General features: G+C 35.9%; 2 protein-coding genes across 3 annotated transcripts; both read right to left on the reverse strand.

The window, feature by feature from the left end:
* Positions 1-1,994: 1,994 nt before the first annotated feature.
* LOC132286800 (uncharacterized) lies at positions 1,995-13,664 on the reverse strand. 2 transcript variants are annotated; one of them, XM_059789187.1, is made up of 11 exons: positions 13,356-13,664; positions 12,767-12,841; positions 4,875-5,012; positions 4,330-4,515; positions 3,459-3,596; positions 3,264-3,376; positions 3,039-3,171; positions 2,811-2,940; positions 2,620-2,699; positions 2,397-2,531; positions 1,995-2,308 (listed from the first exon to the last, which is right to left on the reverse strand). In XM_059789187.1, the coding sequence occupies exons 2-11, from the start codon at positions 12,836-12,838 to the stop codon at positions 2,123-2,125; spliced, it is 1,311 nt and encodes a 436-aa protein (XP_059645170.1). In that variant the 5' UTR covers positions 12,839-12,841; positions 13,356-13,664; the 3' UTR covers positions 1,995-2,122. The 2 variants fall into 2 exon arrangements, with proteins under 2 accessions (XP_059645170.1, XP_059645169.1); XM_059789186.1 differs by lacking the exons at positions 12,767-12,841; positions 13,356-13,664 and adding an exon at positions 5,152-5,726.
* A 5,765-nt stretch (positions 13,665-19,429) lies between these two features.
* Positions 19,430-22,090, reverse strand: LOC132282584 (DELLA protein GAI-like). Its single transcript, XM_059784311.1, has one exon. The coding sequence runs from the start codon at positions 21,583-21,585 to the stop codon at positions 19,795-19,797; it is 1,791 nt and encodes a 596-aa protein (XP_059640294.1). The 5' UTR covers positions 21,586-22,090; the 3' UTR covers positions 19,430-19,794.
* Between the last annotated feature and the right edge of the window lie 2,310 nt (positions 22,091-24,400).

Here is a 24,400-nt window from a genome sequence, read left to right on the forward strand (position 1 = left end):
AATACCACATGCATATATATGCATTCACAAAATACTCCACACAATTCTGTTCCAGAGTTGTCATAAATTCTGCCAAAGATGAAGAATTGGATTAGTCCGAGTATTGCGGACTGGTCCAACATGCTTGAAATGTGCGAGAATCAATTTTCTCTTTTGTTCGGGACTTTCTAAAGGGCCTAGACTTGTGGAGAATCAATGTGTTAGTTAATTTTATCATACAATGCTTCCTGTATTTAAAAGATGAAACAATTGTACGTCTCCCTGTCACACACACACATATATATTTAGATAATCGGGGTGTCCGGGTCTTTACCTCTACAGTAAAAGAAAGGATACCTCTCATATATATTGTCACTCTCTAAAATTATTTTCTTGATTAATTTAAATTGCTTAAAAGGGCATCTTTCATTTATTCCTTTTATCATATAAAATCAAATAAAAGAATAATAAAAACTTAAAAACTATGAGAGAAACTCACATCAACTATCTTCCCAATGGAGGACTCCCTGAATATCTTCAACCATGGGAACTGAGTAGAACTAACTGAAGCAAACACGCGGTCAAAATAATCTGCAAATAGCTTGACCTGAATATGCTGCTTCGATTCATACGAAGCCTAAAAAATCCACAAATAATTTTTGTTAACACAACGAACACATAATTCAATCCAATTCTAAACAGAGTCCATTAAACCATATTGACATGTAAAATAAAAATAAAAAATAAAATAGAAACTCACGGTTGTCTTAGCAAGGAAAGCAGCCAGATCAGAGGCATTGATCTTCGCCGCAGCTTCTGCCACAGTAACCTCGGGATTCTCTGGTTGATTTGGTTTCAGCTCTGGTTGTTTTGGCTTGAGGTGATCGTGGTCGTTACCGGAGCTCTGAGGAGGAGCCACCGTGGTATTGCGGTTCAAGTACGTTACTACTACAATTTTCCTGCGATTATAAGTTTCCAGAGTCATGTCAACGTCTTTCAAATTGTCAGCCATTGTCACCGGCCTCTTTCCCTCCTCCTCTCAATCACCCTTTGTCTATTGATACGACAGAATTATTGAATTAATCACAGTTTCTTCTCTAATAGGTAGTATATACATATATATATAAATATATATATAGTGAAAGAGAGAGGCGAGTTTCCTTACATTCAAAATCCTTTTAGGAAACTGTCTCCTTATTGGAATGAGAGGCGAGTTTCCTTACATTCAAAATTCTTTTAGGAAACTGTCTCCTTATTGGAAAGAGAAAGGAACTCAAATTAATTCTATAATATATATTTAAAACTATTAAGTGTATTTTTTTCAAAAATAAAAAATAAAAATTCTCCATTTCAAAGATAAATGGTCCGAAAGCCCGAAGTTTTAATTTTTTTTCAGTTGGTGGAGGCCCAGCATTCTTGCCAAATGACCCTACAGGCCCAATTCTCTTCCCAGCTTGTGCCTGATATGTTTAGAAAAACTGTATTCTTATTTAAGGATAGGACTACTGCATCTTAACATTTTTCTTACTTTTGAAAAAAATCTTTGTGCGACTCAGCTCGCAGCCATACTGGGCCACAAAGCCCAAGGTCAGGCCAGTGTAGGTGTCGGGTGTCGAACTATGTTGTGGGAATTTTTCTATAATTTTAGTGGGAATAATTTTAAAATTTTGATAAGTATTTAATATAAAAAAGAGAGGAAATAATAGGTATAAAAAACAAAAAATTGCAATTTGGATATGACGTAGGTCCAAACATTGTCCTTTTTATAATGGTCATTGTGACCCCTAAAACAAATCCTTAGCTCCATATTTGGTTCAAGGGTTTCTAGGCCAAACATAGCCTTTTAACGTTATAGTATATTTTAATAAAAGTATAATAATTATATAATGGTATAAACTACATTTCACATGATTTTTTTGCGATGATATTTTATCCAAATCTAATTCGACTTTTTAATGAGTGATTTATTATTTGTATCACATTCAACTAAAAAACCAAGAGAAAAGCTTGGAGCATTCAATAAAATTCTATGTTATACCAGCAATAAAACCAATTTTAGGCCACCAAAATCTACGATAACACGGATCAATTCCTTCCCAGCTCTGTTTACAAAAGATAAAGAAAAAGAAAACCGCTAAATAACTCAAATTCTTTGTAACATGAAGACAGCAGCACCAACTGCAACCGCAACATATACCAAGCTCTTACAGCATCCACAGCCCCACGACGACGACGACAATCTTCTTGAAATTAAGATGCGGTACTTTTCTGCATCCATAAAGGAAGCGCAAGCTTGATCATCCTCCATGATGGTCAATGCTTTCTTATTCTATAGGACAAGAAACATAACAAGTTAGCATATCTATTAAGAAACTATAATTAATATGAAAACGGTGTCGATTACAAATGTTAATTACCTTCTGTCTGAAACTGTTCAAGGTGTTCTTCACATATTGAAGGCTTGACTTTTTAACATTGTGCATCTTCCATTCATCATTCAGCTTTCTCAAAACAACACCACTTGCTTGAATATTATCCGAATAAAGGTTGTCCTGTTTCAAAATCAAGAAAAAATTAAACAAAAAGAGCAATTAAGTCAATAAACAGGAGGAGGAGAAAACAATAATCCAAATTACGCACCCATTGCTTGTAACAGTCTTGGTTTTGAGTCAAACACCATATGAATATATTGCTTGCCTCCTTCGATAACTCGGGTATACCTGCAAATTAATTAACAAAGGCAGATACAAAGTTATTAGCTTGCTTTGTTCCCAAAGTTACAGGGCCACTAAAATGTAGTAGTCCCTTCTAAGTTTGTTCTAGCTCCTTACCTTCTCCAGCAGCTTTGAGGGCGAATTGCAAGATTTGAGGCGTTATTTGCTTCATTGCTTTGCTATCAGGGGAGCCGGCAAGAGCAACCTCTTTCAAGGTGGGATACACAGCTTCAAATCTTTCAGTAGTCTGCGCAAAATACAGTAAAAATGCATTACTTAAAACAAAATTTTGAGATAATCAAAATTTTGTATATAATATTGCATATGCTACCTAAGAATACAAACCTCAACTCTAGCCGAATCTTCCGGGAAGGTGATTCTCATTAGAAGCTCAAGAGCCCATGGTGGCACTACGCGCTCTCCTTTCCAGACGACTACATTTAATAGAATGTAACGAGCCTTTGGGGCAGATAGAATTCTGCAAAATTAGGAACATATGATCAATTTTACAAGTTATAAACATGTACAAAAGGAGGAATTGTTGCTAAACTAATTGTGTTGGTTTCAAACCTCTCCACAAGCTTCAGAATCAAGTCTCTGGAGTGTGAATTGCTGCTGCTCAGCATTGGCAATAGTAGATGGACCCACATGAAGAGCCCCACAGTCAAATATCCCTGGCAGGCCTACACAAATTCAATTTTAGTTTAATAAATTATTTACTTGGAAAACAATTATCTTCATTAATGGAAGGTCTCTAATTTTTACCTGAGCTATTAACCATATTAATAGTGGAAGCTTATCTTGACCTTGATATTTTGGGTCCTCTTTCATTACAGGCAAGAGAATGTTCAACACCTCCGGTTTTTGTCGTAACACCATTGTTAAAACAACAAATATGGCAACCTGCTTTTCCATTGTAATAATATTAGTAAATCAGTTATTAAGATGAGCAACAGAGAAATATTTGTGACTACGGACAATGTTAGCAAAAAATGAAAGAAAACCACAATGAGAAAAGGAAAAATAATAATAATAATAAATAATTTAAAAAAAATAAAGCAAGCAGATTTTAAGCTTATAATCTCATTTGAAAAAGCTAGAAGGGCAAATATGCAAGAATTTCCTAGGGGGAGAAAAATAAAAATAAAGAGTACACAATCATCTTTCCTACAATTAGTTGCATATATGTACAAAAAACAAAACTTATGCTTGCATCGAATCGAACAATGCCACTCAGCTAAAAAAATGATATTTGTAAATTTAAAACAATTTTATATGGGGAAAAGAAAAATAATCAAGTTAGGAAAAACTAGGGGAAAAAAAAAATCAAGTTAGGAAAAGTCTTTGCAGATTTCTAACGGATTACAATTTAAACCTAATTCCTCAATTACTTTCAACAGTAATTAGCTGTCTTGTTACATGAAATTTAGGACACTTCTCCATACAAATTTACATGCAATACACTTTTTGACATGGAACACATATCAATTACAATATATGTGTGTGTGAAACCACTCGATTTAGGAGACTAGACACTTGAGACAGTGACTTAACAGAGTAAACAACATAATGATTTTTTTAAAACAAATATGTTGATCAGAACTGAAAATAAGCTCATGAAGAAAAAAAAATTTACCCGAGACTTTGGAGGTTGCTGAACCACCTCTTTTGATTTCTTGCCAGTTTTTTGACTCCTATCTATATCAGAAAGAATTATATTCAATGACCGCAGCACAAAGGAACCAAGTGCTTCATAAGATCTCTGGTTAAGCCACTCAATTGATGTCCTATAAACGGCTTTTGATACGTGAGAAATAGGAATCTGTTGAGAGCAAAATAGATGTTGAAATTTAGATATTCTGTAATACACAACACATACACAATGGAATACAACATGCATGCATTCACAAAATACTCCACAGTCCACACAATTCTACATATGCACGGGTTAAATATATTTACAATTGTTCCTGCATTTATTTACACTTTTTACCTCAAAATCATTCAAAATTTCTTAATAAAACTAATAATTAAAGGTCTTCCTGTCATATATTATCTCTCAAACTATTGTATTGATCAATTTTAATTGCTTAAAAGGATATATTCAGTTTACCTTTTCATCTATCATGTAAAATCAAATAAAGAAATAATAATAACTTAACAAATATGAGAGAAACTCACATCAACCATATCCCCCAAAGAGGACTCCCTAAATAGCTTCATCCATGGGAACTGAGTAGCACTAGTTGAAGCAAACTCGCGGCCAAAATAGTCTGCAAATAGCTTTAGCTGTATACGCTGCTGTGATTCATACGAAGCCTAAAAAAACCCACAAAGAAATTCAATTAATTTTTTAAAGGCATCAACCAAATTGTTCAATTCAATCCCATGCATCAAGACAACACAGTTTCATTAAACCATATTGATAAGAAAAAAAAATAAAAAATAAAAAACTCACGGTTGTCTTAGCAAGAAAATCAGCAAGATCAGATGCATTGATCTTTGCTGCAGCGTCAGCGACAGTAACCTGGGAGTTCTCTGGCTCCATCTTGTCGGACTCATCACTGTCACTGTCACTGTCACTGTCGTCATCAACTTCACCGTTGTTGATCGAATCTAAGATGTGGAAGTTCAAGCGATTACGGGGTTTTTGGGGACCGTGGGAGCTCTGCGGAGAGTTTGCCTTCTCCTCCGTTTTCCAATGACCCACAGTCTCCATTGTTGTTTGCTCTGTCTCTCCTTCTCTCCAAACAATGACAGGCATTGTTAGCTCTCGCTCTCTCTCTCTCTCCAAACAATCCCTCTTTTGAAAAGAATTAATCACAGTTTGTTATGTAACAGATAGTGTGTGTGTATACATATATATATATAACAGAAAGGTTGCTGGTAGTTAAAATCCTTTTTAGGGAACTGTCTCCGAATTGGAAAGAGAATAGAAAGAGCACACCTATCACAACTCGGAATCCTCTCCAAAACCCAAAAATCCAATCCGAGACAGAGTTGGTGGGCCCTAGCGTGCGACACTGTGGAAATATAAAGAATTAAAAAATATTATATATATATATATATATTTTTGTATTAAAATACAAATAAGTTCTATAATTTTTTTTTAAAAAACTAATCAGTCAATTTTTTAATTTTTTTTTAAATATGAATGAATCTTTATTTATTTCAAAGTTTTACTATAATTTTGCCAGAAGTACCACACCGTATCCTTTTTTACCATTACTGTGTAACCCTTTAAAGAGCCCAAGAGAACCAAGTTGAAAAAGTTTCACCGTTGGTGCAGGCCCAGCCTGCTTGCCAAATGACCTGATAGGCCCAATTGTCTTCCCAGCCTGGGCATGATATATAACTCGTTCGGGCCTTCCTAGTATAAAATTAAGGCCCATCAGCGTTTAGGCTGGCCTGAATTTGAGTCTTAGCCTTCTTTTCCCTTTCAGAACGAAAAGTAGAGATAATTAATTCTTCCCATCAGTATTGTGAAAGTTCTATAAGATTTTTTTTTTTTTTATAAAAAAAACTACATAATTCCTAATTAAATTTAATATTTAGAGAGATTGTATCTTATTACGCCTATTATATTATATATGCTAAAGAGAACAGGAATATCAGTGTAGGAGATATGTTAGTGATAGTCAGTGTAATTCCAGTTCTCATATTTTGTGAACCATCTATTTATTTATTTTTTTATTCATAAATATATTGCATGAAAAGAATTCTCAATGCAATTTTGAAAAATTATTCAGGGACTGCATATAATTAGAGCTTTGAATTGAAATTGGTAGAATTTTAAAAAAATTTGGTTCAGTTTTTTTTTTTACCAATTCCATGCAACCAATTTTTTTTTTTTTTTTTAATTCCCACCAATTCCAAGACTCCAAATTTATGTAGCCGAACACATCCGAATTTCATTGTTTTATGGATTATTTGAATAATAATATTTTATTATTTTATGGGTTAATGAAAAATGAGAGCTCGTCAATATATCCAAGAGAGCTCTCTCTTAATAACTTTACTCTATTATTATTCAAATAACCGATAAAACAATAAAATATATATAATAATAATATAATGAATGGTGAAAAAATTCACCTTAAATGCTCCTTTTGGGCTGGGGTTGTTTCAAATGGACGAGCAACAAACAATTGCACTCAAATAGAGCCCACCAACCTTTCTTGAGAAGTGAGGCAACACATCCACATACCACAGCCTTCACGGTGACATACCAGCCAATAGGAAGACCTCAAATTTTTTTTTTAATTTCTTTATATTATATCTTTCCTAAAATCTTTATTTCCTTCTTATTCTCAATCCAGCCAATATAAAGACCCCAAAATTTGTATTTCCTTATATTATAACTTTCAAATTTTTTATTTGTTTATATTATAACCTTCCTAAAAATGTTATTTCCTTCTTATTACTAAACTCGCCCAATAAAAAGGCCTCATTTTTTTTTTTTTTATCTTATATTATAACGTCCTTAAAAAATTTATTTGTCTCGATTATTAGACCCTAACTAATACAGATTTAATAAAGGTCAAAAGATTTCTATCTTTATCTTACTACTTCTCCTTCTTCTTCTTCTTCTTCTTCTTTTTTTGTTTTTGTTTTTGTTTTTTTTTTTTTTCAGAATTTGTAAAACTTTTCATATTCTTATTTTAACTTTTATCTTTTTTTGTTTTTTTTTTTTTTTCTTTCTTATTTCTGAAATATTTTTCCTCTATTAAGTATAAGTTGTATAACTTTAAGATCAATTATGTGACAAGAAAGATTAATTGAATTGACTATATATATTATATATTAAAAGGTTACTTTTATATTTTTCGTTTAAGCCCTCAAATTATATTTTTCGTTTAAGCCCTCAAATTATATTAAGCCGCCCTTGAATGAGATAATCAATTAATCAAGAGCTCCCAACATCTTATTAGCTAGAATATCATAAAGCAGTGACCAACAATAAAATAAGAAAACATAACATCAAATTAACTTGTTAAAGATTCATTTTCATCACACGTTTGCAAATTTACAATCCTACCTTCTCTCTTATACACATCGTTTAGGTTTCGTTTGGAATGAGGGATTTAGAGTGAATGGGGGGAATATGAGAGAAAAGAAAGGATTTGGAGAGATTTGAAGGGATAGAAATCCCTCCAAATCCCTCATTTGGAATCCTTCCAAAATTGACAAGATTTGGAGGGATTTGGAGAGAATGGAGCAAATTACAAAAGCAACCGTGAGAGAAGGGGCAAGCTTGGTTGAGAGAAGGGTAAAATGGTAAATTATTAATTCCTTTCTTTTCTTTTCTTTCCATCCAAATAAGAATATTACCCGTTCCTTTTTTTTTTTTTCCTCTTCTATCCATCCAAATATGAATATTATTATATCTATTATTTCATTTCATTTCTCTTATAATTATTTTCTTTCTTTTCTTTTGTGTGTATCCAAACGAAACCTTAGTTTCAAACACACCAATCTCAGTTGCGAGACCGGACAGAGTTAGGGCTCTGTTCCAGAATCTCTGCTATTTTGAACATCACCGTCTCACGTAGAACGAATAGAGCACCTTCATACAAACTTCCCACGAGAAGCAATACCCTAGACTCACTCATGCTATCATCATCTGCCATTGTTCTTGCCGGTAGATAAGCAATTGCACTTGTGTACGCTGCAGTAGATCCAGATTCCGGTTGAGCCGTCACCAATAGTATACGTACACCGCTAGTTTTGGCGACCGGACATATGGTGAGCGAAAACGTTGAGTAGGTCATGAGGGTCCAGATGAGGAGGAGTAACGTCAAACACACAGTGAGTATCAAGACCTGAGCCTCGTGGCCAAGCCTTTGAGAATGAGACCTTCACGCCCCACTCTGTACACGAATATTTGACCATCAGATCAACGGAGGTGATTTCCTCCACCATCACATCAAGTGGCTGTGTTGTGGAACTGGATTCGGTGAAAACAGAATTTATTTCTTGACATATCTAGGTTGCTAAAGCAAAATGGGAATATTGGCGGATAAATTACATAGATGCCTGTTGAAGTTAGGTTATTTCTTATTTAAATAAATATTTTAGTTTTAATTTTTACTCACATTTCAAAGAATGATGTATTTTACTTACGTTCCAAATGCCCCGTTTTTTATAATGTCATAGCACTTTTAAGTGTAAAATGATTATATTACCTCGTTTGACTTTGTATTTATTTTATTTCATATATATAATGACTTAACTACCCAATAGGCCCATTTGAAATGACCAACATGTCCTAGAATTTAATTCCCAAATCACAAACTGAATTTAACCGCTCCAACTTTCCATCTCTTTGTCTGCAAACCAGACCACCCTAATAGAAACATGTCACAGCTATGCCCAAACCACGGCGGTTGTGGAGGAGACGAGAACTACGACTAAAAGGGAGGTTGCGGAGATCAGACTGAGTCAATACCGGCGTCCTCTCTTATGTCCGTTACTTTTTCATCTATTCGCCACCACCATTTTCGACAACATCCACACACTCCTCACCATCAAATTGAATATGGAATCCACCAATTCCATATTCAATTTCTAGCATTATTTGATTTTGGACTTTAGACCCAATCAGGTGAAAGATATATAGAGAGAGAAAGCTGAAGAAGGTGAGTTTGCAGAGACAACCCATAAGTTTCGGCGACTACAGTAGTGACCCAAAAATTCATTTATTTTGACAGTGCAGCTACCCAAAAGTTTCAGCAATTGCAAACACCCGTCGATTCCGGCAACAAGACCTGAGCATCAACGACCCAACAGTAATGACCAAACCGGACAGTGAAGAATTACCCAGTTGTAGCTCCATCAACGTGAAAACCAGCGGAGATGGTGAAGCGGACTAAGTCGCGTGATGACCGACGGCTGATTTGCCAACGGTAAGGATCTGTATTTCGAGGTTGGCTGTGATGTACGATAGTGAGCCGACGATTCAAGTGGCGGTAGCGGTGGCGCTGCATGCCGACGATGAAGTGGCTGTGATGACAAATCAGGTGTAGAGGGATGCGAACTGGGTGTGAACAAATTGAAGAACAATGACTGTAAAGGTCACCTGTCCATGCATCTTCTTCACCATTAAACAGTTCATTGTTCGCCAGAAACCGTTTCAATTCAACTCACTGCCGTCCTTGCGCCACTGCAATCCCCGGAGTCCATGGTTGGTGACGATTTGGGTTATACATATATAGAGAGAGAGGGGGGGTGCTTTTGTCATTTACGATTACAAATATTTTATATTAAAAAATTAAGAATAAAAAGGTGAATTCACATGTGTTAAAAGTCAAAAGATACATCGGAATGTAAATAAAAATTAAAACTAAAATATTAAAAAATGACCTAAAAAGTGTCGTTATAATTTATCCAATATTGGCTGCTGATATCCATAATCGTACACTCTCAGTAGTACTTTTCTCAATTAAAGTATTAGTGACACGACACACAACAACTGTAAGTCATCTGTGTTTGTCATTGAGGTAACGTCACGTTAATTATGTTCCTGAGATATACTCGTTATGTTTTTCCCTTTGATTCTTTTTTTAATAAAATAATATTATTCAAAAATAAAATACGGCACTTTAAAATATTCTTAAAATGAGTAGTAATTAATTAATTTCTTTAAATTTCACTCACCCTCCGAGACTTGGGTCAACGCCACTCAGCGAAAAGTTAACGCATTAGTTTACATTGATATCCTTTGAAATTTCAAACATTTACATAAATACCTCCTTATTCGAAAAAATAACTATTTTAACCTTTGACTTGGTCAACAAATACATGAAAGGGTAAATTATTAATATAACCCTATAAACTAAATTTTATAGGACCAAAATATCTTTTATTTTACACTATCTTTCTAACCTCTGTCTCTTTTACTTACACACACTGTCTCTATTAGATTCGAATCCCTATAAAAAATAAAGCTTTGTACGGCTGGTCCATAGGCGTGTTGGTAACCTATGTCTCTTTACATGCACCACCCGATACCCACAACATATACTCTCTGTGTCTCTATCTCTATTCCTCCCCTATCCTCTCTGTCCTAATAACACCCACCACCATCGCCGCCCCTTTCATGAGAAACTCACCATACCACTGCCGTCGCCACCAACAATCAGAAGCAACCACCATCACTACCGTCGATCAGAAGCGACGAGATCAGAGGCAAAAGCCACCACCGCTTGCGAATCAAAGAAACCCACCACCGCCGTTACCACCAACAATCAGAACCACCACCACCACTTGCGAATTAAAGGCATAATCGATGATTACAGTGGCAACAAAGATTTGCTCGGTGATACTAACAATTTCGACAATTGTTATGGCGAACACAGATCTTCTCTTCGCCGCCGGTAATTTCACGTGGGTAGGGTTAGGATAGGGCTTTGTGGTCAACAACTTGCTCAGGCAGTGTATGGGTGTGTGAGTATGGCGGTGGTTGTGGTGGGGTGTGTGGATTTGACCAAGATACGGTGTGTGTGGCGGCGGGTACTGTTGTGGTTGTGGCGATATGCAGTAGTTGTAACGTACGGTGGGTGTGTTGTGTTTAATGTTGTGTTATTTATGTGGCGGCATGCGCCGGTTGTAGTGTGCGTGGGTTGCCGTATGGGTGTAGCAGTGGTGGGTTAGAGGTACATTTGTCAATTAACAAATTCAAGGGTAATATATGACTTTTGAAACTTCGGAAGGTGTGAGTGCAAATTAGTGCATTGACTCTACGTTGAGTAACATTGACTCAAACATCAGGTGTGGGAGTGCAGTTTACCCTAAATATTATAAACAAATCTGTTACATACATTTGTATTAGAAAAGCACACATGTGATGATATGATATATTCTTATTTGAAATATTTATACAAATAATTTTATATATTTTTAATAAAAATCAAAATTTTATGATGGGATAGCAATTCTATTTTAATTTGAATTCTTAACCCCTTTAATTGGACTTAATTGTAAAAAAAAGGGGTACTTAATTTAAAGACTTACTTTAATAGTATGATAAAACTTTACAAAATAACTAATAATATATATATTGTTTTTGTCTAAAACTGTATTGTTGGATAATAAAATATATAGATACAAATATGTGTCTTTCGGAAAATTGGGGAGTTGTGTTTAATACATATTTTATTAGTTATAATTTTGCGTCGCGTGGAAGAGGATCAGTATGAAAGAGATCAGTAACGAATAATTAAAATGATATATAAATTGTGATTATACACTTTAAATAACTTTTGCAATCATGTGCCGGTATTAAACACAATACACTACTAAAGTTACAGTTAAATAACTCTTCCCTTGTAGTGTTGTTATACGGAGTAGTTTTTTTTGCTTGTCTTCGATTGTTATCTAACTATAGTGTCAATTACTAATAGAAGTCATTATATGAAATATAAATGACTTAAAAAAAGGAGAAGAGAAAAGTAACTAGAAGCGGCCAAAACCCATGTGGGTGATCCAGTGAATAAGGACACCCTAAATTCAGATATTCTAGTTTCGAGGAAAATAACTTGAAAAGGCCAAGTTGCTCTTTCTTGCAAATGAAAGAATGAACAATAACTTTTTTTTTTTTTAGACAAGAAATTAACTTACATACCAGGAGACTTGAACACTCAACCTTCTAATATATATGTAATTTGTAATTTTTGCATAATTGTAATTTTAGTGTAAATATATATATACTTGTTTGTAATTGTGATTGGTTCCCTATTATTAGGTTGTACCTACGTTCACTTGCAAACAAACCCCTGGGATAAATTAGACATGAGAAATTAAACATAACATTCCTACAAGTTTTTTGCATTATACCGGTAAAATTCAAGTGCAATGCACCTAATGAAAAATCATTGAAAACTGTAAAAATAAAATAATAAGCATGAACCAACACGGTCTGGAAGCAAGTAACAGTAGAGAAAAGCAATGAAGAAAAAAAATGGTATGCCATACATTTTACTAAAACAAGAAAGAAAACATGAATGGATCTGCAGAATGACATCTGTAAATGTAAGCGAGAAGATGAGCCTCAGAAAGGAGTAGGATGCACTTACCAAAGGAGTGGAATGCCCATGATAACAAATCCAGATTATCTCCAACAAGAGAATTGATAAAAGAGAGACCATCACCTGTGATTCAACTAATCTCAATCAAAATTGACACATAATTTAATCAGGTTTTATATTTATTATTTAACAAAGGATCAAGATAAAATCAACAATTGAAATTGTTCCGATCCAATAACAGTACCCCGGCCAAAGTTTTCCCATTTGATGGATGGAAAAGATCCTACAACCTCGAGCATAAAAATCTCATTTCAACTGGAATATGATACATGTATGAGCAACAGCAGTTTTGATTGTAATTATTGATCAATTTCCAATTAAGTCCGTCGGATATTAAAGTAACAGCTTGATTTATGCACGGCATACCACGTACAATGAAGGGAAAAAAAGCTATGATTTAAGCAAGACAAACAAGAAGTGCGACTTGATTAGCAGCATGGATAGTAACCTTCCCAAATGCAGTACAATAAAACTGGAATTTTCAAGTAATATGACTGTATTATGATGATCTATGCAGTGTGTGTGAACTTCTAATAATAAGTTGATGCACTAATAATTATTAGCCCGAGGAACTTACAAACTGATGCTGACATCAATCACCAGCTTCTACACCCTCAAAGGGTACCCAGCAAGACATTTCCTTCAATATCTCCTGGACTCTTGTTGTTCACAATTTCATGCTGATTCGAATATTGAATATTACACAATTTTAACACGAACCCGTGCAGGCTCTGATTATGAAGCATAAAAAGTCACCATATTGATGGCCTGACTACAGTGTCTCTCTGTTCATAAATGGAAAAAGAATGAAGGACACCTTATCAATATAAAGCAGCCACCTGATAAAGAAGTACTACAACAGAACCAGGAAAATAATCGACACAATTTCAAGTGCAAAAAGAAAATTTATGACAAAGCATACGTAGCAACCAGCAGAATTTAGTCGTGCAACAACCTTCTTACGATATGCATGTGCAAGGCAACATGACTTCCCAACAAACTGAACCCTTCACGCCTCAGGGAGGGATTACTGTTGCAGCAAGAAAAGTAGCTTAAATAAATGCTTTGGTCACATAGATTGACATCTTGTGGGCTCGCATTAGCACATTCAAGTTATACAAGAAAGTGTCAAATGTGGTATCAAACTTGATTTAATGAGGAATGTCGCAAAAATGCTTAGAAGTTTATAAAGAACCTACAAACATGTTATCATAATCCCACGGATGTTATACAGCTTCGATGTCCATTACTCCATTTTTTTACACAAATCCCAAAGACCAAAAGATCACAATTCATGAAATGTCGGGAAAAAAAAAAAAAAAAAAACCTAATTAATCAAATGAAATAGGAATTTCATAAAAATAATACAATTACTCACAAATTCAACGAAGGCCTGCTTTGCGATTGCGCCCACATTACGCTTTGTGTTTGACAGATAGGGTTGCGATAGTTAGGTTTCGCAATATATAACTGGAAGGATGGGAATTCAATGAAGAAATATTACTTAAAATAATTTAAGTGCTAAGTAGGATTTTTTTTATTTTATTTAAAAATAATAATAATAAATGCCTGATAGAAGGGCAGGCAGCACAGTTTGGCAGTGCATTTGTTAGAGTATGCTTATAGGATCAATTGCAATGCTCCTACATCAGACACACAACATAATCTAACCAGAAAAGCTAACAAGATTGCCAATGTGTGTATGACAATGGTGTGTTCAAAGACATCTAGATGTTTGCACAAATTACCTTCTTGCGACGGTGTTGCGTCATAGCAATCATCTGTGCACAAATCAGTGCAAATGTAATATTCCACAGGTATATATATATATATATATATATATATTGCTGATTCTCTTGCCTGCTCCAATTGCCTCTTCAATACTCTTCTCATTTAATGGCACATCAACACAACCAGTGAACAAGTTCTTTTCATTCCATAGCTACTCACCCTGCCGAATTAGGTTAAAGATTCTTCATCCGAAAAAAAAAATACAAAAACAGAAACTACACGAATTCACCAAAAAAAAAAAATAATAATAAATAAATATGAAAAAAAAAAAAAGAAAAAAGAAGAAGATATTCAATCTATAAATCGGTGAAATCAAGAGTAAATATTCACTTCACAATTTGCAACTCAACATAATGATTACTATTTGATCAATCACAAACAATTGGAATGCATTTGTGTAATTTAAATGTTCTCTAATCAAATTCAAATCAGAATATGAGGTCGTCATACTTGATTTCTTTAGGTATTGGATGGGATGAAACTAAGCCGTGGAATCAGAAATTAACAGCTAACCAGCAATCAAAAATTAAAAACCATAAACAGAGAATGAATCAAAAGCTTGAAAAAATGGGTTTACAAAAACATCATGAAATGAATAAAATAGAAATAACAACATGAAGAGAGAGTAAGAACGGATAAATGAGGAACATGATTAGAAAAAATGATGCCACTTACGCAAGTTCAATGTCGATTTATTTGCATAGAGAGAGAGGGAAGCGTTGCCTTCACCGGAGATGGGTTCAAAAAGGGAAGAAATAAAGGGCTGTTTACATTATTTAAATTTTTTAAATATTATTTAATTAAATATTAATAATATATAATATATATAGATTATACACTTTTAATAATAATATAATTATAAATAAGTCTTTTTTTTTTTTTTTTATGAATTAAAATTCTGTTATGGTTGATTCTGCAAGTTTTGATTGTGTATGGGATATTTGGTGAATTTTAAAAACAACTCTGAGAAATTTTAAAAAATCTTATGAATAGGGATTTTTAAGTTTAATTGCAATTAGTTTTATGTGTTTTCTTATTGATTAAATAAATTGATACCTGTTATAAAATTAGAGATATAGTACCGGTAATTAGCATACTATAATTATTTTAATTAGAAAAATATATATAAAAAAATTGACTGAATATGGAATAAGATTAACACTCGCTCTTAAGTTCAAAATAGAGTTTTGAATTTTGTTAAAATTTTGAATTGAAAATAAGAATTGATCATCCTAAAATTTTAAATTTTGTTTCTATTTTCATCTTTAGTTTTATTTTATTTTTGTCTTTTACATAAATTTTGATGTAACTTTAATTGAATTTTTTGTACAAATTATTTTACATTTTTCAATGGATGATATATATATATATATATATATATATATATGTCCCAAATTCTAAGCCCAGCTTGGGCACGATATATAAGTCATTCGGGCCTATCAAGTATTAAATTTGGGCCTATCTTCGTCCAGGCTGGCCTGAATTTGAGCCTATACAACCACATATTTCATGATTAAATGTCGATTAACAGCGTAACATCGGGTAGGTATTTCGGGATCTGACCTATAATCCTAAGCTATTAGGTGGGGCTAACACCCAGCCCATATGTACCCAATCACTCTCCTATCCGAATTCGATGTGGGACAAGTTCCCCTTTGTTACACCTAAACTCTCGCCTTAACAATTTTCTTATTTACATGGAAAATACTTCCAAAAAAAAATGGAACAAAGAAAAGTAAAGTCTTAAAACATGTGATTAGCAGTTTACTATTTGATTATTCAAATTTTTGTGGGTATCGGACTCAACTCGCAGTTATACTGGGCCACAATGCCCAAGGTCAGGCCAGACCAGGTGTAGGGAAAGTACAATGCCAGTATGCTATCAATATGCATGCATACAGTTTCAGCCCAGCCTAAGATTCAGTCACTATTCTGGCCCAAATAAGCAGTTGAATCCTTGATTTTTTTTACCACTCACATACAAACACTTGTCCCAGACTTAAATCCTCACCTTTTGAGGAAGTACAATTAGGCTAAAGTTGGGCATTACCAATGGCCTAGTTGGTAGAGCGCTCAACTTCTCGAGCGGGTGTGCCCGTATTTCATCCCCTTACCAAAAGAAAAAAGAAAAAAAGAAAAAACTTGGACAAAGCAATAACTGAAGTGATTGCATTGCTCATTCCACATGGTATGTTTGTGGGGTTGCAATCAAAAGATTTTACAGCCATCATATTAGAAACCCTACTATATCTTGTTCAATAGAATTCCATAGGAATTTAACAGCATGTGTACTTGAGTAACAAAATATGGTGGGTTGTCAATTGCTCCAACCAAAAGTTGAGCACCTTAAATAACTTTATGTCACTTACCCAGAAAAAAAGTAACAACAATGATTATTTCATGCCCTGTAAAAGAGTGAGAAAACCCATCCCATGAGGGTAAATTTTCCTTTTGGGCTTACACCAACCTTTCATGGATTGGGACCCCTGTGTCCAAAATCACGTGTAAAGACATGTGGGTGTTGTTTGGGATAAGCAACAAACAATTCCCACTCAAATTGAGCCCACCACCCATTCCCTCTCTTCTCTTTTGCCAAACCCTAACTTGCCCTAAGTACACTAAGCAAAGGATACATGTCCTTCAAGTTTGGGGACCCCTGATTTATACCAGTAATTGGAATTAGCCAAATGGGAACAATGCTTTCCAAGTTATGGTTGATTTTTGGGAGAGAGAGTAAGAATTGGGGAACATGGTGCACATGGAAGGGAATGGGCTCATCAATTCATTGTCCCATGGTCCAGCAACACCCATGTAACGCTCACGGTTTATAGAAATTTATTTTTTTATTATTATTTTTTTTTTCATTGATAAGAAATACGCTCACACATTTATTTTTACAAAAAAACGCAGTCACACTTTCACTTTTGCTCCAATGGGAATTCGAATCCTAGACCTTCTTTTTTGGAAGGTGAAGAAGTATCATTAGGCTACAAGACCTTTAATCTCAAGACAGGAAACACACTCACACAATCATACACTCACTTTTGTCCTTACATGAATTCAAATCCTCATCTTATATTTTGAAAGGTGATAAAGTACCATCAGGTTACAAGGTCTTTGGTCTAACGCATGTATGAATCTACTGAGGAAGGAGGGGGAAGGGAGGGGCAATTGCCCCCTCTAATTTTTAATTTTTTTTATAGCATTAAGTAGTGGTAATTTTTCTTATTTTCAATTATATACCTTTGAAATTTTACCATTGCCCCCCTAAAATTATAAAACAAATTCACTTTTATCCCCTCTTAGGCTCTTACTCAATATCCTGGTTCTGTCCTTGGCCTCACAGTTTATGGATTTGTTAATGGTTGGTTAATTTATGTTGTATGAATTATGATAATTTTGGCAGAAATTCAGACATTTTTCCTTTCAAATAATTAAGTTTAAAAGGGAAGCTTGTTCAGTTGTTTATGTTTTTTCTTCTAAGAAATTAACTACTTGGAAAATGATCTTTGGTCCCCAGTGTATGAAATTAAAATACATACGATTAAATGTAAAGTTGATTGTTTGTTCAATTTCAGCCAAAAAAATATTAACTTTGTTGGACAAATGTGTAACTGGGATGGAAAATGATGCTTCATCTACAATTTGCACATTCATTGAATTTGAATCGTCTACTCAAAGTTCACATCTCGTTTTAATATTAGAGGTTTATTATCTTCAATGGTGTTGTCAAGAAAACTAGTTCACCATACTCTCATTCTTTCTAAATGGAATGACTAAATTCAGAAGTTTAGACATCATTTTTTAGATAGCCAAAATGTTATCTAACTTGGTTCCATTCAAAGATGAAAAAGTTCTGCATTTAAGGCCCTTTCTAAGTAAAGAAAAAAAAAGAAAAAAAGAAGCGTTAATCATACTTTATTTTAAGAGTAATGCAATCATTTTATGTTTTAATTCTTCGAAAATATAAATCACTCAAATATATTATGATCTCTCTTTTTCAAAGGATAACTGTGAGTTTGAAAGCATATTATGAATAATGAGCGTTAGAATTTGCTTTTAACTTTGGAAAAGAAAATAAATAAATAAATAAAAATTTACTAAAGTTTATTATCATAATTCCAAAAGGACTTAAGTTCATTATTATATGTGCACATGAATGTTCTCTATGTAAGTTCAAAGATGAATAAAGGTGTATATTTTAGGTTATAAGACCATCTCCAGTTTTATGAGTGCCTCCATACGTGTAGCCCAACCTACCCTTTAAAATGATTTTGGATAAATTGTAATTCTATCAATTTAATTACTTTTTGTACAAACAAAGAGTACCGTATGTGTTTGGGATTAGGTTTTTCTATGCCTATTCGGCATAATGTGGGGGGTTATATAGAGTAAGTTAAGTAGATGCTTTCTTCCTCCAACACAGTGAAAGAGATATAAGTGTCAACATCAAATCATTCCCTCCAATGCTTATCCATTTCATCCACCTCCTTTCACATTTCTTCACACGTAGACCTAATTATTAGAATATAGATCTTCAACAATTTGAGCCATCCATATTAGGTAAATACTCCTTACTCCACAATCCAATTTCACGGAACCACCACGTTATAATCGCTCATACTTGTAAAGCCATCATAACCGACCTCTACTACCATGCTCTTCAACCACATTAAATCGACCTCTGCTAACATGCTCTTCAACCACATTAAGGCGGCTCACATTAGTAAATGATCACATTTGTACAACGTCATCTTCAAATCATGACCAATATACTCCATTTATTTCACATGGTCTTCTGTATATATTATTACTTTTAAGGTTTTACAAGCCATTTGTAAAAATTTGCAAAGGTTAGGGTTTTTACCAATGGATCAAAAACCATGCTCACTATTTTATTAAAAGAGTCACATATGAATACATTACATTGGCATTGACCACGCTCATAACAAAAGTAAAAGATAATAAAAAAATTAAACAGAAGAAGGTACATGAACATGAGAAACTAAAGATAAGGGGCAAAAAAACACATACTAATAATCAAAAGCGCTGACAAGAGGAGGTAAAATGTAAAAAGACAGAATTTGACTGGTTGTGGTCTGTCTCTTTCACCTGTCCCTCAAAACACCCCAACTCAGCAACGCATTCCATGAGTTGGCAGTCCAAGGTTGCTGAGTTGGTTTGATCCTTTGACCAAAATTTAGGTAAACCGAGTTGACTCATTGCTACTCGCCGGTGCCGAGTTTCCAGGCTGAGGTGGCAATGAGTGGACGGGTGTGCCAACCCAGCATCAGACACCCGTTGTTTTCTTCGACCCGGTACCCATCCCCACCTGCAAACAAAGCCAACAACATACTAGCTTGCTTGAACGCGTTGGACCCGAGATGAGCCGGGTCGAAACCGGACGAACTCATCCGGGCACGCCACTGAGTCAGCGTTTCGTGTCGCTCCACTCGGTCCGTTCCTTCACATGCCACCACGTTACAAATCTGCCGCCCCAGATAAAGCTCCGACATCGCCAAGTCGTCGTGAGTGTTGGGCTGAGTCAACCCGGACCCTTCCAGCGAGTCGAACATGGTGGAGTAGTAATGCAAAGCCTCGTTGAACCGGTTCACAAAAACCGGTTCGTTGTGATTCGCTTCTTGCTCAACTATGGTGACGATCTTGGGCTTCACCGCCTTGATCGATGAAAGAACCTTATCGATCGCACCCGGCCTAGCCAGGAGGCGGTGGAGCTCGAACACCGAGTTCACGGCCACCGCCTCCACCTCACTCGGCCGGATATCCAGCATCGCCGCGTCAAGATCCGCCAAACTGTTCGTCACGAATCCCCGGAATTCGAACTCTACACCGATAGTTTCGGCCAATTGGGCGAGCTTCCAACCCACCTGCCGCAGAGCGTCGGTGTTGTCCGGCTGCGGCGGGCCAATTCCGGTGAGACGAAACGCCGGAGGACCACCGGGACGTAATGCGAGCGCTTGCATCAGCGCCGGCCACTGCATCCCCTGTTTCAAGCTGAAATCGATGACGTGAACCCTATTGGCACCTGCAAATGCTTCGAGAATCGCTTGATTGGCTGTGAAGTGAGCGAATTTGAGGTATGGACAAGTCTCGTAAAAGTGCATCTGAAGCATATCTGAGTAAGAGTTGTCGACTGAAGTCTGAGGGTAGATTTTGTAGATTCTCCGAGCTAGGGCTTGAGCGAAGTAGTTGGCAACCTTTCTCATCGCACCGGCTTGCGACACCGCCAACAACCCTATGTGCTTCACCAACGCGTCGGCGAGCTTGAGATTGTCTTCTTGGACCGCCTCGGCGCAGGCCATCAAGCTGTGGACGAGTCGTATTCCGGTCTCTTGCGAATCGACGAGCACCACCGGCCGCGGTGGCTCCGCCGCGACAGCTCCAATTTCGGGAACCGGTTGTACAGGCGCCAGAGCACACTCGGATCCAATCGACGATTTCAACCGTTTGATTCCACTCTCTCTCTCTAATCCCGGCGCTTCCCGATTCTTCAATATGGCACCTCCAGGGATTGCTCTGAGGTCATACTCGGAATTATCCTCGAAAATCCTACTCTGGTTCTCCAACTGCCCAGAATTGCTATAGTAATCGAAACCATTGATATTCGTTGAGGACTCACCTGGTATCAACATAGCGTCATCGACGGTGGAGTTCTGGCTCTGAATAGCATCGAAGTTGCAGAGCGGTGAAGTGTTGAACTCAGACAACATGCTCTGAACCCAACCAGATAGATCAGAAGGATTGTAGTGAACCGTATCGCACGAAAGATGTGAGATTCCATCTTCTTGAGACATGACCATCTCAAGCTGCTCGAGCTTCTGGGCAACATCGGCCATGTCGGACGACCGGACCTTGTAACCCAAGACGGCGAGGAGCTCATCCATTCCGCCGGCGGAGTCTTCCTCCCACAGCTTTTGCTTTCCGGCCGCCGCCATTGAAGAAGAAGGATAAGTCTGTCCTTTATCATGATGATGACCTTCACGCTCTCGCTTCATTGTAGTAGGGATGGTTTTCGGCAGAAATTCGAATCAATCTCTCGTGACCATGTGTTGTTCCACAACTTGTGACGATCTCAATCTATTTAAGTGTAAAGATCTGGAACGGAGTTGGTTGTTGATTTGCTTGGTTTTTTGGGAACACTTTCTCTCTCACTTTTCTTTTTTGTTTTCTCAGAGAAAATAATGGGAAGAGCTCGTGATGAGGCGCGAGCTCCAAGAGAGGAACAGCAGAAGGTGGAACCGGAGGAGATAAGGAAGAACGGACACCATAATAATGTTCTTATTTCATTAATTATTTTGGTTTTTTATTTTATTTTTTACATATACATATATATATATACACACACACACATATATATTTGTATAATATTATTTACTAGTAGTTTGTATAGAGTTGTAAGGGGTTTGGCCCGGCAACTACTTAAAAGCAACAGAGCCGTAGCAGCACCGCAATGCTAAAAAGATGCCCCACTCCTTTCCACTCCTCTGATACCATACAACTCTGCGTATTCAACAGACCATGCATCTGGGAATCATCAAATGGGTCGTACTACCCTCAATCCATTTGCATTTTGAAGGTAAACAATGGAATGGTGGGGTCCATATGGGGAATGGACATTTCTTTTAGGAATTCTCTACGCGCTCTCTTGATGTGGGATTGTAGATGAAAATTTACAGTTTCTTCCTTTATTTATTTTTATTTTCTTTTAACCTTGATCTTATAGTCTAATACTCCCTTCATCTTATTTTAATTGTACTTTTTTCAAATTTTAATTTTTTAAGATAATAAATTTTTATTTTATTAATAGTGAATGAATTATTAACTCTACTCATAATAGGTTTACAAAATGTGATAATTTGGTTTTTATAAGTTTAATATAAGAAGGTTAAATTGATAAAAATAAAATAGATTGACACTTATTGTGAGAGGAATATAGTAAAATTTTTATGCTTTAGTGAAATCATAAATGTCATTTTTCTGTATATTGTTCACTTGTTTCACTCATTCATAACATTCACTTAGACATGATTAATAAAACATTTATTAAAATTGATTATTATCGAGTTCAACTTGTGCTTGATTGAAAATAAGCTCTCATTCCTTTAATTCTGTTGGGCTAAGGTGTGCTTTTTAGGGTGTAGGTGCCTAAAATTTTGGATCAAACACTGGGGTTCAATCTAAGAATTTCAATGTTGGAACACTCAATCATGAACAATACAAAATTGATAAATACTCAAAAATATTCAAAAGAAAAAAACAAACATAATATTGCTGAGAACAACTTGTCTTTTATTTGGGTCTTTTGCCCATAGTTATATTATGTAGCGAGATTTTCATGTAACCTTTTTAAGGACCTTCCTTTTTGAAAACTCAATCAATTACCTGATTCTTTGCAATTTGTTATTCGTGCATTACTTATAACTGTGTGTGTTACTTATAGTTCTGTTAGTAAAGACTTCGTATAGGGTTGCGAGTTACTTTTGGGCTTCCTTGGCGTATGGGGCTTTCCTTGGGCCTTCAGGCTGGTCTCTTGGTTCGGGCCCTTATCTTCTGGCATTGTTATTTGGGTTTGCTTCTTTACATAGTTGCGTACGCGTAGAGCTTTATGATTGGTGGGAAAATTTCCCTCTACACTTTGCCCCCAATTCCTTTTAGTTTGATGTAACGATCATAATTGGAGTGAATTAATCGTAACTGGTGCTTTGAATTGTATGGATTCATTGTATTGAACTAATGGTCATGTCACTTGAAAGGACGGGACATTATTCTTTAATAACGACAATTCATATCAATCTTTTTGGCGTTTATAAAGGACCCAAAACCAAGGTCTTTAAAGGTTGCTAGTATAACTTCTATTATCATTGAGTTGCCTCTTTGTGTTGAGGTGGTGCCTTATGTTGAGCCCTTATTTTGTTAAGGTGGTTGGTGTTGAGTCTTCATGATCTTCTCGGGTTGATAGTGATCGACTTTGACAATTAGCTTAAATGATCAGCCTTAATGAATAATGATGGTGAATAACCTTGATGACCATTTTTAGTGATCAACATGGTGATTTTATTTGGTGATCAGCTTCGGATGATCACCCTTCGTGATTAGCTTTAGATAATCAACCTTTGTGATTAGCTTCAATGATCAGCTTTAAATGATTTTCAGTGATCACCTTTGGAAGATCAACCTTCGAGATCAGCTTTAGTGATCGGCTTCGGATGACCAGTTTTAATGATCGACTTCAAATGATCAGTCTTCAGGATCAGCTTTAGTGATCGGGTTTGGATTATCAGCTTTTGGGATCAGCTTTAGTGATCGGCTTGGGATTATCAGCCTTCGAGATTAGCTTTAGTGATCGACTTCGGATTATCAGCCTTCGAGATTAGCTTCAGTAATCGACTTCGGATGATCAGCCTTCGGGATCACCTTTGGATGATCAGCCTTCAAGATCAACTTTAGTGATCGGTTTCAGATGATCAGCCTTCGGGATCGGCTTCAGATGATCAGTTTTCAAGACCAACATTCAAGATCAGCTTTAGTAATTGGCTTCGAATTATTAGCCTTTGAGATTAGCTTTGGTGATCGGGTTTGGATTATTAGCCTTCGGGATCAACTTTAGTGATCGACTACGGATGATTTGCCTTTAGGATTAACTTTAGTGATCGGGTTCGGATGATCAGCCTTAGGGGTAGCCCATGGTCGTTCGCTCAATTGGGAATGGACGTAGTAAGTCCTCTGCCCACAGCTGTATCCCAGAAGAAGTTCGTCTTGTTAGCAATCGATTACTTCACCAATTGGGTGGAAGCAAAGGCGTATGTAAGT

The sequence above is a fragment of the Cornus florida genome, unplaced genomic scaffold (genome assembly GCF_030987335.1).
Source record: "Cornus florida cultivar Cherokee Brave unplaced genomic scaffold, ASM3098733v1 CherokeeBrave_3.0.0_Hap2_Chr11, whole genome shotgun sequence".
NCBI lineage: Eukaryota > Viridiplantae > Streptophyta > Magnoliopsida > Cornales > Cornaceae > Cornus > Cornus florida.

Bases quoted from the DNA above. Each gene is read 5' to 3' on its own strand.
- LOC132286800 (XM_059789186.1), bottom strand. From the start codon at position 5,457: ATGCCTGTCATTGTTTGGAGAGAAGGAGAGACAGAGCAAACAACAATG. The intron at 5,013-5,151 runs GTGAGTTTTTTA...GGGTTTTTTTAG, and splicing joins ATTTTCTTGCTAAGACAACC to GCTTCGTATGAATCACAGCA. The intron at 2,941-3,038 runs GTTTGTATTCTT...TATTTTGCGCAG, and splicing joins AAGATTCGGCTAGAGTTGAG to ACTACTGAAAGATTTGAAGC.
- LOC132282584 (XM_059784311.1), bottom strand. From the start codon at position 21,585: ATGAAGCGAGAGCGTGAAGGTCATCATCATGATAAAGGACAGACTTAT.